We start from the raw sequence: 18,609 nt of genomic DNA on the forward strand, positions 1-18,609 counted from the left end.
AATCTTTACGTTTTTTCACTGATATCTGCATCGTTTGAATCCAAATGTTCTTTCAAAGCTTTCAAAGGAACAGTTGAATCAAAAATAATCAATTTGGTGAAAATGTACTCACCCTCAGGCCATCCAAGATTTCTTCTTGGTTTGTTTCTTCATCTGAACAGATTTTGTGGAATATAGCATTACATCACTTGCTGACTTTCTCTGGGGAAAGCCATATAATCGACAGAGGACTATGGATAGCCAGAAGAAACAGTCTGAAGTTAAAAGTGACTCGATGAATTTGTTTCTTACAAACACACAACTTTTCACAAGTCATTAATTGATGGTCTGTAGTCTTGTGCATTACTGTGATGTTTTTATCTGCTTATAAAACCTTTTTTTAACTGCTAAGGCTTTCATTCTGACGGCACCCGGGTTCCTGACTGCAGAGGAACCATTGCTGAGCAAGTGATGTAATGCAAAATTTCTCCAAATCTGTTCAAATGAAGAAACAAACTACAAAAATCTACATCTTGGATGGCCTGAGAGTTTGTACATTTTCATTTTTGGCTGAACTGTTCCTTTAAATCCACCAAAAGACTTTTCGGTTTACTGAGCTGTAAGAAGTTCTCAATCAAAAAAAGCTTGCAAATGGTGCAAAACCTCACTGGTCAAAAAAGAAAGAAGATCTAGATTTAATTTCCTGTGCACATTTATCATATTGCTCAGTCAATTCCAGTCACAATATGATTCATCATCTCAAGTTTCTAGACATTATTACACTTTTTTTTTCACACAAGATGTGTTCATTTAAACCTGCAAATTAACTTCTTAGTAGGTAAGTTTGATGTGGTTTATCTTTAAGTAGTAGATCACAATGTTTGTTATTTTATTTAGTCCTGAAAGAAGTGGAGCACTAAGGCACTAATGATGAGGATATGTATTTGGTCTGTTAATATTTCGATTTCTATCACAAAAGGAACACTGCACGGCTGTCACTGTTCAACTACACTAGTATACAAAGAAGCTATCGGTAGCTCACGTAAAGCTACTTCACTATAATTTGCAACTTACAAAGCGATTACTGAACTGAATCCTGTTAGTGATTGTCTTGAAAACACATTTGAATCATTCTAACAATATATATTTACTCTTCTTTTAGTTAAACTAGAAAGTCTCATTAAAAGGCTGACTTTGTGTATATCACTGAGAGATAAGTTTCTTGAAAATACTGAACATTCATTTAGTGGCTTCTGTGATCAAGTGCTCACAGAAAGTCAGTGAAGAAACAATCAATATGAACAGTTACATTCCTAGGTCTGGAAAAGCATTTGGTTGACATCAGCAACGTATCACGTGCTTGCATTCATCCGTTGATGTTGCGCAGAAGTGCTAATCGGGATGGACTGAGCTTCACGAAACATCAAAAATGTATCCACATACAAATTCTAATGGTTTAATATATTGTTTAGGTCAAAAGTGGGTGTCAGGAGTCAAAACAAATGGCTCTTACATTCATTCATTTTTGCGCTAAACATAAACCAATCATGAAATTAGAATTCTTCTAGACATTTCTCTTTGTAGTAAGCAAGAAAGAAAGATATACACTATAATAATGTAGGTTAAAGGACTCCAGCTAGAAAAGGCCTCTGTTATATCTATTAATTTCTGCTTTGAGTTGTAACAATCTTATTTCATTAAAGACAGCCTTTTTTCTTTTAAACAGAGAGATAAATAAATCCTCACAAAGGCCGCACAGGTAACTGCAGGGACGCACAGCTTCCTGTGACCCTTCTTATATACTGCTTCATTTCAGAGACACTCACGGTCTCAGACTGTAATAGCTGCATAGGTATTGGTCCCACCCCATCCCGAAAAAAGAAGAACTCTCTCTCAGCTGTACCTTGTGAGGAACTACCTGGGCACACGTGCCTAGCTGGTGTCTTTAAGCACGTGTACCACTCTTCACACTTCTTTCAAACATTCTTACAAGATTAAAAACCCCTACAAAATTAAAACTGTGAGAGCATTGAATTTTAATGCTGCTCAATGAATTTACCCTCATGAAACAACAACCTTTTCTTACAAAGACATTCGAACAGTTACCCGTGTCGGGCGTTTACAAAACTTTGAAGTTCTTGTTTTAAAGAAAACCAAACACGTTTCCCTCAACATGTTTAACGACATTGCGAGATGTGCTTTAAAGATCGGTAGTCGGCTCACTCGCTCGCTCACTCGCTCACTCACTCGTTCATTTGCTGGCCTCTTGGTTCATTGCAACAATTACAGGCTGAGGGACGGGAGCGACACTGTCCTCCTCCATTTTGGGCCGCTTGGGCTCGGGCTCGTTGATGCTGGATTCGTTGGTTTTCATGCCGGAGGGCCTGTTGACCAGCACAGGTGGGGATGTTGAAGCCTGCGCAGCCAAGATCTGAAGAGGATTGGTAAGAGCTGATGACACAAAGAAAATGGTTACAGCTCAATGACTAGAAACAGAAAAATGTAGTCTAGTTTAAAACAAATGTACAATTTGTTTTCATGCTGGCTTTGTATTCATGATTTTCAACACTTTTATATAATTTCCAATACATAAATATATAAATAAAATGTATAATAAAAAAACTAAAAGTAATAATCATTCATGAATACCAGTATTTATTCATTATTTTTTAATGCCATTTCAGAATCAGAACATGAGTATATAACAAAATCATGCTATTAACAAAAAAAAACAGACAAGACATTTAAAATTATACAATGCATTCAGGTGTTACTTTTAAAATACATCAGTTAAACATCTTTAGTAGAAACCGTATAATCCACAGGAATAGGTTTAACAGTCAGGAACTACATTATATTTTACAACCTGAACTAATCTTGCCTTGTCATAAAAAGGTCAAAATTATCTGATATTTTAAAAGACTTACTGAACCAGACACACAGTCCTGAGGGTCTGCTGAAATAATATTAAGTTTTAGTTTTTTCCCCACCATCATCTTGGTTACATCATGACCGTTTTATTTTAGTATCACTGATAAACTGTTTTTTTTTCCTCTCACATTTTTTTTTACATTTTATTATGATGTTATGTTTCCACCTCTTTGTATTATGACTTAGATGTTATGTTTCCATTTTCATTTTTTAAAATTTTAAGTAATTTAGCTGTGTGTTTTACTTCGCTTTAGTTTATTTAGTGTTATTTTAGTATCACTGATAACCTGTTATAGGTTATTTCATAATTTGATTTTATTTTTATATTTTGCGTTTTCATTTTAGGTCTATTTAAACTGATAGTAAATTCATATTGTGTTTTATTTAATTTGGTGTTATTTTAGTATCATTGATAAGCTGTAACTATTTGAAAAACAAACTTTTTTTAAAAGAATTTCAAAACCTTAAAAAAAAATTAACAAAATGAATTAAACTCATGATGGAAAGGTTGTATCCATTCATTGCATGCATGAATTGCATTTCTATGTATTTTAAATGAATAGATCTGGACAAAAAAAAAAGTATGTTACGATGCTTACATTTAAAGCAAGTAAAAAAAATAATCATGCACCGTAAATTTCACATTTACTGGCTTCATAACAATGCACACGTAATTTACCGTAAGCACTGGTCACAGGAAGAGCATGTTTACCATTCTGAGCAATGGTCTGCACAGGAAGCTGGTGAATGGCGCTCTGCTGGACAACAGTGTAGCTCTGCTGCCCTCTATTGACCGAGCTTACGTGACTCCCTACAGCCTGAATCACTCTACTGCCAACCACAGGCATCTCCTCCACTGCACCTACACAGACCATAGACAGACTGTTAAGGCCTGTTCATAGAGAGTGCACATTTTAACAACTTGACATCCATGTAGATTTTGCAAAAAATTATTTGCAATAAAAAAGAAATAACGGGTAGTTGTACCTCTCTGATCTCCATGTACCTCTCCAGAGCCCGAAGAGGTGGTGTTAGCCAGGATGTAGCCATTTGGGGAGCTGGTCGAGGTGGTCAATACACGGACCATGGTGACAGCTGGCGCCTGCTGCACCACATGGATGGCCTGACCAGAGGCCTGGGAGGAGCTAATGATGGAGGCAGGCATGTAGGCCACAGGCTTGGGCATCGCGGCTGTGGACTGAGGAGGCACAGCCATGATTACAGGCTGAGCGCTCACTGGAGAGCCTGAGAGACGAGAGGAATCCCAGAAAATATATTTAGGCTTGAGAAGTGACACTGAAATAGTAGCTTGCTAAGATAGCAAAGATAAAAAAAGTAGTTAGCGACATTACAAGTTATAACAAAAAAACTGAAAACAAACAAACAAAATGAACCCAAATGAAAAAAAAACCTTGTATGAAACTAAGAAAAAAATAAAAAATAAAATAATAATAATACAGTGCTACAAATTTTTGCTACAAATAAGATGGAACAAAATGCCTTCCAGGAACTTCTGGGAAAACTTTTGGAAAAAGTGATGACTATTGAAACTATGAGCTTGTAAGGTTGTGTGTGTGTCATACAATAGGGCATTTTCAATTAATAACTAAATAATTAGTAACAGATTTTTCCATTCTTAACCAGATACAAACAGTACACTCATGGTAAGCCATATATATATATATATATATATACAGTACAGACCAAAAGTTTGGAAACATTACTATTTTTAATGTTTTTGAAAGAAGTTTCTTCTGCTCATCAAGCCTGCATTTATTTGATCAAAAATACATTAAAAAATGTAATATTGTGATATATTATTACAATTTAAAATAATTGTTTTTAAATGTATTATATAGCAAATCACATCTGCTTAATTGTCAAATGCTATATTAATGCCCAATTATACATTAATATACTATACTGAAAAACATAGTACTGAAAAAATGTAGGCAAGTTAGTATTGTTTCTGTTTGGAGACTTTATATCCAAAAACTGCTGTGCAGTCAGTCGGTACTGCTGTGCTATGAAAGGAAACATGCTCACCTGGTGCACTCTGGGAGTATCGGTACTCAGGCACAGAAGCAAGCTTAGAACCAAAGTCATGCTCATGAGACACTGGTGATCCTTCCCGTGACAGGCACTCAGGGGTCTGGAGGCCGCTCGAGTGTGGAGAGAGGAGGCCGGAGTGGGTGGGAGATGCTGGAGCGCTCCTGAAACCAACAGAATGATCGGTCAGTCACACGCAACTGACATCCTGCCACACAGAAACTCTCAAACACATGGTGAATGCTACACATAGTTGTTCAGATGTTCCTCGCCAAGCAGGGTCAAAGTGGGACAATTTGAATGGAAACATTTTCCAATGTTAAACTTTTAACAACTTTAAGAAGTGTGAATTGTTTGAGGGAGAAGCTTTCAAAACACTGTTCTTTTCGTGTGAGTTTGGGGTGACACTAGCAAATAATGGGTTGGTGCCAACATAGGTGCAGAGATGGGACACTTTGCTTTTACAAAAATAAATGGCCTTTAAATAGATGGCACCTCATTAGCCAAACTCAATTTTAGATGGGGGTGGGGGCTTACATTAAAGGTTCAATAGGTGATTGTCTTCAGAAACATTTTTTGTTATACTGGTTGAAAGTCTCTTCATATCCTGATAGCAATCATTAAGTTAAGTGGTTTAAATGTATTTATCTGCATTTATATATTCTGTGAAAGGTGTAGGACCAAGAAATGTACGTCCAATCAAAATGAGCATTTTAAATAGCTTTCCTACCTGCCTGTCAATGTATTTATCTACATACCTCTGGGCACCCTGTTCGCGCAGACAGAATACGTCATTAGCACATTCATAGAATGGGAGGCAAACATCACCAACCCGGTCTTCCTTCCTGGTACTGTAGTACTTTTAAAGTTTTCTTGCTGGTTAATGACACGATGTAGCCCAGCAGTTCCCAATTCCAGTGCTCGCGCACATATTTTACATGTCTCGCTTAGTTAACACACCTGATTCAGATGACCAACCCGAGCTACGTGAATGAACTGTGTTCCAATCGATATGATCCCTACACCGTGTTCATTGCTCCCTACTGCCTGAGCAGGGGTTTACTTCACTTTAAAACATGGACTGGAATTGGGAACTGCTGATGTAGCCTATTGTAATCATGTTGTCTCTGGTATTCTGGTCTGTGAGCATAAATGCGTTCAGGGATCTTTGGACGGCATTTGTAGGGAGACTTGGGCATTCGATTTCAGTGCTAATCAGGCTAATGATAGCATTTCCCAAGATCTCCTAATTGCACCTTTAACTGTCATGACAATACATTACTATGGTAACATGAAAACGGAAAAATACTAAACTACTACTTATAATTTTGTTTTATTTATTAACATATGCCTTGTAATGATAATGTAATGTTATGTATTACTAATTAACTAACTAGTTACTAAGTAACCAATGTTAATCACTACCATTTGTAATGTTAAACTTTGCATAATTGTATCACAACGTTAATAATAGATATATACAAAAACATTAAGCAGGACAGCAGTGTTTAATTTTGCGTTATTTTATATTATTATTGGGATTCTTTTGGTGAATGAAAAGTTCAAAAGAAGAAAAAAAAGATTTTGTAACATTTTTGTAAAACTGTCTTTACTGCCACTTTTTGCCAATTTAAAGTGTCTTTGTTGAAAATTATCAATTGCTTAACACTGATATCAATTTCTTGACACTGAATGGGTTAGTTGATCCAAAGATAAATTAATTATTAATCTGTGAATGTCTTGCAGGATCCCATCAGCCAGTCACCTGGTGAAATGGTACCTCCTACTAAAATACTAAAACACTGCAATTTTTTATATTAGGTCTAGTGGATGAAACGATAACGATAATTATCGCAATTTAATTTTCCTAGATAAAATGATAACAAGAGTTGGATAAATGTTTATGTGCTATTAGCAGAATGAAACCGTGTGGCTCATTTGAACCTCACCACATGGAGCATTTATCTGCTTGGCTCAAAGTTCAAGCAGCAGCACAGCGGGAGCTCACTAGAATAGATGAGTTTACTCGCTGATGTTCTCAGTCACACGACACTAAACAGTGCTGTGAGATCCAGTGTGAAGCACTCAAATTCATTGACAAACCCAAATGGCTCATGATTTAAACTAGTTTATAGCCAGATGAAACAGCGCTGATAAACAGCAGAAACACTGCGCGCAACAAGACAGTCAGAAGCATTTCAATCTGCAAATCGCCATGGATTTGTTAAAGGCAGAGAGCACAAGGATGGGTGTGATTTATGCTGCTTTACCAAATGACTCCTTAATCAAATGAAACGGATCAAATACAAAGAGGTGGCAGACTTACTTTGTTCTGCCCAGTGAAGAAACAGACAGAAGGGGAATAAAAAGGGAAACAGAATAGGCTAAGCAGGCTTCTATTACATCAGACAGTGTGAGTGTTTTAAGGGGACAGTGGGTGCATGCAAAGTAAAAGTGGGGGGTTTAATCATCTCACCTCGAAGACAGCGGGCCGAAGGGTGTGCGGAAGCAGGACACTCCTCTCTGCCGGCGCTTTCTAAAGGCCTGTTCCACCAACTTGGACTCCGATGAGGGGTCCACACGCCAGAACGAACCTTTGCCTGGCTCTTCCTGTGAGCGCGGCACTTTAATAAAGTAGCGGTTCAGAGACAGGTTGTGTCTAATGGAGTTCTGGAGCGAAATGAGAACCAAATTAGCACACAAACATGACAAACCAACAAAATTTAATTTTCGCAAATAAACTGACCTGCCAGCCTTTGTCGGCTGTCCTGTAGTAGGGATAATGCTTGGTGATGTGAGCGTAGATGCCACTTAGTGTTAGCTGTCTGTCCGGTGCTGACGAGATGGCCTGGACTATCAGCTGAGCGTATGAGTATGGAGGTTTGGACTCATCCTGAAGGAATAGCGGACCATGAATCTTGTGAACAAACATACTGATATTGACACTGACATGCATTAGGATGCTGGAGGTTCTTACCTTAGGACTGTCTCCTCCTGTTGCTTCAGAGTGCTGTTCTGACACAGCTTTGGCTGCGTACTCTGCTGCCAGTTGGAGATCTGAGGTGATGTTGTGCCCGTAGCGATATCCCGAGGAACCTGCACCCCGAGGGCTCGCTGGGCAGGAATTGGGAACGCTGGGTGGAGAAAAGATGAGCAGAAAGGTGTATAGAGGTCATCATCTATAACAGTCCAAGAAGATCAGAGATTAAAGGAACATGCCTCATTATTATTTTTATATTCCAGTTCAATGTTAATGTTTAAAGGCATTCGTTAGTGCTCACGAAGGCTGCAATTAATTGATAAAAAAAACCCTGTAAAACAGTACTATTTAGTGGTCGACCGATATATCGCCAAGGCCGATATATCGGCCGATATTTTGCATTTTTCAAATATTGCATTGGTCGATAAGTTTTTCTGCGTTACCGAGGTGTTTGAGGTGGGACTTTCATTTTGACGGTACACCTGAGCGCACACAGCTCACATTCTCCCTCGTTTGCTGTTGTCGTTAACTGTTGGTCTAATACAGATACAAGTGTGTCTAATAATCATATAGAACAGTTAAACAAAGGAATTAATGTATACAAAAAGTATTATAACGATTGATTTTATATTATTAGTAATAGAAAGGCAAACATTATAATACTTTCTAATCTGCCGTCAGCATTAAGCAAATACTCATTTATATAATTTAAACAAATCTTTGAATGGCTAATGAACATTTAATTTCACAAACCTTGCAAACTTAGTCAAATCCAGCTGTGAGATCTAGTGAAGTGTGCATTTTTATCCAGCATGATCGCGTGTTCTCTGTGTGCCGATCAGTGCGTGTGAATTAAATGCTTTACTTTTAACTCATGCTTTCAAATGATGCTGTGGTTTATGCATTTGCCCACTGTCATATTCATGTCATTTTCTCTGTGTGCTGTATGTAAAATGAGGGTTTACCTTGGCTTTATTTGAAAAATATGATTCCCAGTGCACGCAAACTTCCCATAACACTCAGTGCCCAGCTGGTTACAGTGTTTACTTCCTTTTTAATAAAATTTTTATTAAATATATATTTATTTCTTTGTGAAAAATACTTTGTCATCTAAAGTAGAAGTATGTTTATTTTACACATTTATTTTTTAATCCATTGTCAAATGATTTCAAATGTCTTAAATATATTATAAAAAACAAATATTATTATTATATTGGCTTTATATCCGCTTACCATATAATTATTTTGGTGAAAACAGACATTTTTTTTCGGGATCCTTTGATGAACAGAAAGTTCCAAAGAGCAGCATTTGAAATATAAATATTTTGTAACATTATAAATGTCTTCACTGTCACTTCTTGCTACATAAAGTTATTAATTTCTTTCAAAAGAAAAAACTAAACTTTTGAATGATAACGTACAACCCCCCCCTAATATAAACATCACGACAAGCACAGAAAGAAAACCTGGTTCTTTTCACTAAGTAGCAATAGTTCATTTTCATGTTGTGGCCAATATTGCAAATCTTGACTCTTTTTTAGAAAACTAAACATCCAATATCGACCAATAAATAGTCAATATTAATCAGAAAAAACTTAATGTTACAATTTTACTGTGAATCTCTAGATAAAGCACTGTTTGCGTAAAATACTACCACACAACCAGAACAACCACATCCATCTATAACAGCCATCCCGATCAACACTTTACAGCTTAAGTTAATTTTGGGGGAAAAATCCATGCTTCAAGTTTCTGCTTTTTAACCCTCCAACTTGCTTGCCTTTTTAGCCCCGATTTTAAGTGTATTTTGTCAGTATAAACATGTTTCCCAATTGTTTTTACACAGAGGGACATGTTAAATTGACTGCCTGTGGTAATGTTGAAAATAACCCACAACATTATAAGCTATATTATAACCCTTGTTATGCACCTGACATAAAAAAACAATGTGCCAGTAAGTGGCCCCGTGCCCAATAAACCCAACCGTTCAGATAAACAAACAAAATAATAACTAAGCCATTAGCCGCAGGGTTTTCCGAAATGTAACAATAATAACTATTATTTAGACTGATAGTGACAGAAGTGCATCCTGAGCCAAGCTATTTTAAGGCTGTTGTTTATTGACTACAGTTCAGTAAGTCTCCCGTAACACAGACACACCCCACCATTCCTTCACTCGCTCTGTTATTTTTTTTACCACTGGCTTTCTGACAGCAGGGCACAACAGAGCGCTCAGATAAGGATGTTGTACTGCAGGCTCCATTGTGTTGTGCGGGCAGAGACAAACCGGTTTCTCTGAGCGGCCGGGGGAAGGCAATTGTGTGCATGAGGGCACAGCGGGCAGGGTGCATTGGGTTGAAGTCCAGTCCTGAGGCAGCATTTTCACAACAGCTGGACCGTATTACAAAAACAACTTAAGGACAAGCAAAAAAATTCAGCTTAAAACTTCTGTACTAGAACTGAAACTTCTATACTAAATGTGTATCAAGTATATGTAAAAATAAATAAAATAATTTAAAAGTAAAATATATGTCCAAGAAATTTCGATTTGGAGTTTATATCATAAAATGGAACCAATCCCAAAGGATCCTAATGGGCCCAAAGTCAAATCAAAGAACCCAGATTTTACATTAGGCATCAAATGATGTTCCAACACAGTAATAACATTGTTTATGGCACAAAAGTGAACAAATATATACAAAAATAATCCAATAATTTAATACAATTTTATACTATTAAATAAAATATATGATATATAAATATGATATTTTTTTACACATTCAGGGTTATATTTATATATACTGTCCAAAAGCCTTTTAGAAATGACCAGTTTACTAGATTTAGATTTACTAGACTAGATGTGATGAACTCATTCAAACCTGTTTTGGGTCAACAAATATGCATAACGAATTGCATTTATATTAAAAAGCAATAACATGCCGCCACTTTCAGTGCTCATCAAGTTCAAAACATAATGTGTTATAAACAGTGAAGGTTAGTGAAACACAGCCACGTGATTCCAAAGGGTCATGTGCAGTAATGATTTACCGAAGACAACTATTAAACCAACTGATCATTAACCCATTTAACTTCCAGACATCTTTTCTGAATAAAAAAAAATAATAATTCACCCCAAATTCAACCCAACATCTAGTTTTATTGGTAACACTTAACAACAAGGTTAAAACAGTTGACTTTAACTAATATGTTATGCAATTATGAACTAAGAATGAGTGACAAATAGCCTACTGTTTCAACATGTATTCATGTACATTTCCATAGGATAAACTATCATTCAAAAGTTTGAGGTTGGTAAGATTTTTTAATCAATACTTTTATCCAGCAAGGATGCATTTAATTAATCAGAAATGACAGTAAGGATATTTACATTGTTACAAAATATTTAAATTAGATGATGTTCTTATGAACTTTCTATTCATTTGCATTCTTGAGCAGCAAATCAGCTAGGGATTAGGGCTGGATGATTAATCGGAAAGTAATCGAAACCGACATTCAGAACCTCTAACCGACTTAATTTTTTTCTTAATTTTAAATTTTTTTTTTTTACTTTATTATCTTTATCTCTTACACCGAGCAATAATCTGTAAAAAAAAAATGTTACGAACATAGATAAAATAACTGCTGATAGTGAGCTATGATGTCAGATCACGCTTTCAATAGGAAAAAATATCCCACCTTTACTAGTCGATCTCAACCGTCTGGCTGAGGCCAGTCTAAAAAGACGCTCAGGACAGTTGACAGAAAGCTGCTGCGTGTCGCCATGAAAGCATATCATTTTCACGTGTTATTAAGCCTTGCCACCATTCAAAAAACTTTAAAGCATTCAAACACAAGACGCGGAAAAGCTGAACTGAGCAGCTGGTCACTCGCGCTGTGCTCGGTGCGCACGCGGAGAGAGCCGCATCTCACAGACAGTAACACTGAACTGAGTTCTCCTTTGCGGAATTGCTAACGCAACCTTTTTACACCACAGACTGAACACAATTAATCATTGATTGGTAATTGGCCAACAAAGTATTGACTGTTGTCTGAAGTTTTGTTTGATTGTAATCCATTACATATCTTTCTATCAAAGTTGTCTGATATTATCAAGACGAATTTGTTCTGACAGTTTAACTATTGAGTTCTTGTTGAAGGTGTCTGAATTTTGGTTTGACTATGTTTAATTTTTACAGTGCTATTTTACCTTTAATTTTTCGGTTTCTGTACCTGGACACTTACAAACTTGAAAAAACTTAAACTCTGTGTAAATAGCACAAACAAATAAATAGAACGAACATACAAATTAAACTCTTTTAAACAGGGCCCACTGGTACAACGTGCACCGGGGCCCTTCTAACCCCAGCTACAGCCCTGCTTACAGTACAAACCTTGTCATTGAACTTTAAGAAAAAAAAAAAAAAAAAAAAAACGAAACAAAATAATCGTTCTTTAATCGTAATCGAGGTAAAATGTTTAGTTAACCGAGGTTTTGATTTTAGGCCATAATCGTCCAGCCCTACTAGGGATACACAATATTTTCGGAAAGTTATAGGAAGCAGCCGATAATGGCTTAAAATGTAAATATCGGCTTTGGCCCGACATGAAAAATTATGCCGATATGCCCTGCCAATAAGATGAATAACTCATATGTGCTCAGGGTGTGCTAGCGATAAGATCATGTCAGCAGTGTGGTCATTCTTGAAGTGAACTTTTTCCTGAATGATGATTAAAAGTTGAATGATGAATGAAAGTACAGAATGATGCATCCTTTGTGCGGAAGAGTCCCCGGGTCCAATGCCTCTCTGATAAGACATTTTATTTACTTAGGGGGCGCTGTTGGCCTACTTGTAATAAAATGAAAATGAAATACACAAATTTTCAAATGGATTATGAAAACTTTAATATAAGGAGCTCTAAAAGATTGTATATTGTATTGGATTTTTTATTTTTTTTTGTTTTACACATTTTCAATGTTCAAATAAAATGTTAAGGTTACCACTGCATCTGTCTGGAAAACAAACGCAGTGATTGATTTATAGTTGATTCATAGTTATTTTCAAAGCTTTCATATAGAAGAACTTAATTGTTTTTTATTTAATTCTAATGAGCAAGTTTTTATTAAAACGAACCAAAACAAAAAATAATTTGTTTATAATCTCTGCACGGGAAAGACTTTCCAAACAAAAGAAAATATATTGGTATTGGCATCCGCGAAAATCAGTTGTAAATAAATATATCTGAAATATATCTGCATATCGGATATCGGCAAAAATCCAATATTGTGCGTCCCTAAAATCAGCATATAAGAATGATATCTGAAGGATATTGTGACACTGTCTGACTGGAGTGATGACATTACAGGAATAATTTACATTATAAAAACAATTGCCATTTTAAATTGTAATATTTCACAATATTACTGTCTGTACTGTTATTTTTTTATCAAACAAATGCAGCCTTGTTTAGCATAAGAGAAATTATTAAAAACTTTTTTTTATCGTGTAGACACCAAATCTTTAGATGATAGTGAACAATATATATTAACAATACTTAATTTATCAGGAACAAACATCAATTAACAATGAAGAAAAAAAGGTAGCTCAATGTTAGTTATAATACTTATGCATAACTGATGTCAACCTCATTGTCAAGTGTTATCCAACATCAAAATTGTACTATTCTATTAATTAAAAAACAAACAAACAAAAAAAAACCTGCAGAAGGAAAACAGACAGTGGGGTCAAACATGCGCAAAGGAGAGGCTGATATTGCAGGTTGTACTGTACATGGCAGTTGTTCAAGTAGCTCCATGTGTGGGGAATTCAAAGGTTTACGCACATCTGCTGTTTGTGCAGCAGGCTGACAATCTGGGAAATGTCCCTAATCTATCACTCCACGCTGAGTGTATCCTACAAGAGAAAAATATTACAGTAGAAGTGCAGCTCAGCCGTCGATAACTAGTTCCAACCCTTGTAGAGCTGAATAGAAGGAAATACTCCCCCCCAGTAAGTGAAGAGGAATCAGGAAGGACAGAAAGCATGTGTCTGTTTGTGTTGGGTGTAGAAACAGTCCAAGAAGTGGGATGAAGGGGGTGTTTGGAGGCCTCGGAGAGAGGAAACTATCTGTGGCTCAAAACAACAAACCACAACACTTTCCGACTGACCAATCAGAGCGCTCCAAGCTCAGCACATGCCATATATGGTATGTGCACACAGCACGCTCACTGTGAGAGCCACACGTGGTGCAGAAGAGCAGAGAGGCCACCAGGGGCAGGCTTTTCCCACCACTTTTGCATCTGACTACATTTACAATGAAGCCTGACAGCTTTAAACGCATCAAAATCAAGCATCACCTTTGCATGCAAATTCTGCTGCTGCAGCATTAAATTTAGAAATGCATTCAAATCTGACTTTTGCTTAAACTACAGACAAAATAATAAGAATATGCAAAACCTATTGTTTTGTTGTCTTTATTGATAATATTTTCAATACTGCAGTTTTGCACAGCAAATACAAAATTGCGCTGCAGGTTTTTGCTTTTCTTTTTTTTTCTAAACCAAAACCTGAGTTTGCATTTCAGCAACAATATGACAACAAAATCTACTTTCAAAAAGATCTGCAAAAGAACTGGTTCTCTAATGAAACGTTTTTTCTGTGCGTGGTCAATTCGGATAAAGTCATACCTAATAGTTCCTGTCGGTGAAGGCAGGGGACTCATCATAGTTCTGAAGTCATTTTCTGGAATGCTGATTTTCAGTGGAGAGATTTGAGGGTAAAGGGGTATCACGGGGGACACAGGAGCCTCCTCCTTCTGCATCTCCTTGTGGTACAGCGCTGTAAACTGAATCTTTACCACCGTACTGGGAAATCGAAATGTGCACCTGTAGAGAAGGATATAGACACTTTAAGGCATTAGAATATGCGGAAAGAACTTTTTGTCCACCGAACCTTGAAACCAGTAAACCCACCAACTTTTGACCTACAATTTAAAAGTTTGGTGTTGGTAAGATTTTTTATGCTTTTAAAAGAGGTCTCTTATTCTCACTAATACATTGATTTACAATACAGTAAAAACACAGTTTTAAGACGAAAACGCACTAGTGTAAACGTATTGATGCTTGTCAATGTTGGCATTTCCACTGCGTTTCAGAAAAGATCGAGCGAAAACACATTGAGTGATGATTCATGCACACTGTAGCATCATGCTATATGAGACAATTTATAAGATTTATACTACATTTTTGCTTAAAACTCACTTTAAACTACCACTGCTTGTTTTGAATAACTTCTATTGTTATACGGTTACAATCGTGTGTTTATTAGTTTCATGTTTCATCCGTGGAAATGTTTTCCTGGGTCTCTTATGTACAGAACGGAACACGGAAGTGTAATGGACATTTGTCACAGGTGACAGAGCGGGTTATGAATGTGTAATATGATTGACATTGAGTCAGAACAGCGATCAAGGAAGAGAAAACACAGGCAGGCAGACAGCGCTGGAAGCAGCTAAAGCTTATCAGTGGAAAATGAATAGAAATTATGATTCTGTTAAAGCGATACAATTTAAAACGAAAATGCACTAGTGTAAAGCCTAAAAAAACTATTTGCACTAATATATTGTGTTACATTTTGTTTCTTTGTGCAGTGGCTTAGGAGATCAGTCTTTGAGTCTGTAAAAATGTTAACAATCTGAAATAATAAAACCAAATTTTTGGACAAAATCTAAATTTGAGTAAAAATGCACCCTCTCTTCCTCCCCTGTTCTGAGTTTTTGAACTGTCGGCCAGAGAGAATGATGAATTGGTGCACCGCCTCAACTGGATGTATTTACACAAGTGCTGCACAAGGAAGTCACTTTTAATGCTACAGCATACACACTGCACTGCAGTTGTTTTGAATGGTTGGCTTAGCATGCGCCCATTACGGGTTCAGTCTGTCCGTGTTTTCACAGCAGTCTGCAGGAATAGTCGCTCTGACCTCAATGACAACAAGCCCCACAGATCTATTCTGCAATGATAAGACAGATGGCATACACTGTCTGAAACACAGTAAAAGATATTTCAATATGAACGCGAGAGCCAAATCGGGATTTTAATCAAATCTAAGAGTCACAAAGAGCTGAACTCTAGCCACTACTGTTCAGAAAAACTATGCAGGGACCTTCCGTCTGATCTAGTTAACTAGTTTATCCACTTCTCAATCATTAGTGTTTACATTTAAGCTAAAACTGTCAATGGCATGAGAACTGCTTTCATTCTGATGAACTCTACAGATTACTGAAACTGAAACCAGTTTACTTGAGGTGCACTTTACCAAAAACACCTAATAAAGTAAGATCATCAACTACTCACAGATTGGTTTTCTAAAGGTGATTATTGCAGAGATAAACATAACCATTTATACCGCTAAACTTATATGTAATTGGAACAACAACTAAAACATGGAAAGTAACAGGAAAAAAAAAATCTTTAAAATACAAAATTTTATTATAAATGCAAGATTTAAAAACTTCACTACTTTTTTTGGTGGGTTGGTTAAAATAAATCCAAAAATAAATCAAATTCCAAACCTATTAAAAACTTTTAAATAAAATAAGATCATACTCAAATGATGAAATGAAATATTTAAAAAAAATGTAAAAAACAAAACAATAATTCAAAGATTTATAAGACTTTCTACTAACTACTGTAATAATTATTTACAGTTCAAAACAATATAAACAAATAAGACTGCATGAGGATTGTGTACAAACAATGTACTACTCAAACTGTGCTGTTCGAAGTGCTTTATTATAGTATCACTAGGTTTTCCCCTCTGTTCTTTGTCAGCAGAAGATCATAAAGCGGTTACTATTGATATGTGTCATAAATGCGGCCTGTATCTCACATCTGCCCACAAAATCATGTGGTGGATCCAGTCTCTATCATGCACACAGTTCCTGTGGTTGCAATGTGAAACGTTTAACTTTTCATGTTTGCATTTTAACCCATCTTAAGCGCCAGCCTCAACAAACAAAAAAACAAACACTCAGGGGTCAATAAATGTATAACATTTGGATTCACACAATTTGAACTTAGAAAATCCAGATCCACTGACGGATCCATATCCGGGACCTGAATGGATATTGAGCCCAAAATGTAAAAAGTCTGATTGTTTACACTCCCTCATGTTATCCCATTACTTTAAAGGAACACAACAACATTTAGACAGAACTGATTGGCTTGGTCAACATTTAATGGGGGGAAAACATTGTAGAATAGACCTAAGAAATAAACTAAATAAAGGAACTATCCCTTTAACTGATTTACTACACTCACAATCGCAGATTGATGAACATACTGTCAGATTTTCCTGGGCCGAGACAAGTTTGGAAATCCACTCAAAGTTGCATTTTCCCCACTAAATGAATGCACAAAACAATTTATACATCATAAACTGCAACTATCTTGAAATCAGTTTCTGACAGTTCTCGTATTCTCTCGCATGTGGTTCAGTGGGATTATGCACGCGCTGCATTAAGCACATTCATTTAATCTCTTGTATGTACAGTGCACTAGCTCTCTAAGTGAATAAGTGCTTGCCATCTGGCCACGGAAGCTAATGTAAGGCATCAAATCTCATTTTAGTAACTTACTCCCTCGGCAGGAGAAGTGGAGGTGCGCCTCTCCTCTGGAAAACGCCGTCGACAAACACACCGTTCTTGCCGAGACAGCGCAGGTAGAAATGCGGCTCCTCGAAGGCGATCTGCAGATGTCTCCTGGAAATGAAGCTCGAGTGGCCCATGTTGACATCCACGGATCCGTGCGACGAGTTCCGCCCCACGGTGACCGTCCTCTGGCGCATGGCGAACTCGAAGTCCCTGCCTTCCAGGCGAGCGAGGGCCTGCGACGGAGCGGAGAGGGACATGGATGATGTGATCCCGGTCGAAGTCGAGGAAGAGAGAGTGTACACGGGCGGGACAGAAATGGCCACCGGGCTACAAGGCGCAGATTTGAGGGCCAGTAGGGCTCTCGCTCCGGTATCATCCCCTAAATCAGCCATTTTGTTGAAAAACACCGAGGGGATTGCAAGCGAAACGGCTATGTGTTGGCAGGGTTCGCTGTGTTGCTGTTGGTGGTGGTAGTCAAAACATGGAGCTGGCGCGTGGAAAATACGTCATGGATAATCGGAGCGGAGCGGGTGCGATTTAATCCCTCGTTTACCTTTCACTCATTTTGAAACAGTTAGCGGTGAATAGTGCGATATCGTGACTATTTTTCGTAAAGTTCGTCTCAGACATTTATTTTGTATTTATTTATATTATTTATTTTTCATAGGCCTTACTCTAAGTTATCTGGCATATGAAAGGTTAATATTGTTGCAGTTCCAGGAACCGGACGACACGTGCGTTACATGTGGCAATAAAAAAGAAAGAAATATTCTTGATGTCGAATGCATGCGTGGTTACACGCATTGTAACTAAACACACGCGTTTTTTTGGTGGGTATTATTTCTAATTCGGTATGAAAAACCTTTTGAAAGGTCAAAATAAAGTGACGTGGTTTGGGCAGTGACGTCACCGCTCATCGACCATTCTGCTCTCTTTCTGTTTATAAACAGAGAAAGAACAAGGCAGAGGCAAGCCCCGGATGACGGAATCCCCGGATGATGGAGTTTCACAAGGACGCG

General features: G+C 37.1%; 1 protein-coding gene across 1 annotated transcript; it reads right to left on the reverse strand.

Annotated features, from left to right (window-relative positions):
• Positions 1-2,003: 2,003 nt before the first annotated feature.
• LOC132149367 (forkhead box protein K1-like) lies at positions 2,004-18,113 on the reverse strand. Its single transcript, XM_059558543.1, has 9 exons — positions 17,576-18,113; positions 14,625-14,822; positions 7,937-8,093; positions 7,706-7,852; positions 7,436-7,629; positions 4,957-5,123; positions 3,898-4,155; positions 3,590-3,772; positions 2,004-2,430 (listed from the first exon to the last, which is right to left on the reverse strand). Exons 1-9 carry the CDS (start codon positions 17,980-17,982, stop codon positions 2,231-2,233), a joined length of 1,911 nt encoding a protein of 636 aa, XP_059414526.1. The 5' UTR covers positions 17,983-18,113; the 3' UTR covers positions 2,004-2,230.
• Positions 18,114-18,609: the final 496 nt, after the last annotated feature.

The sequence above is a fragment of the Carassius carassius genome, chromosome 9, assembly GCF_963082965.1.
Source record: "Carassius carassius chromosome 9, fCarCar2.1, whole genome shotgun sequence".
Classification (NCBI taxonomy): domain Eukaryota; kingdom Metazoa; phylum Chordata; class Actinopteri; order Cypriniformes; family Cyprinidae; genus Carassius; species Carassius carassius.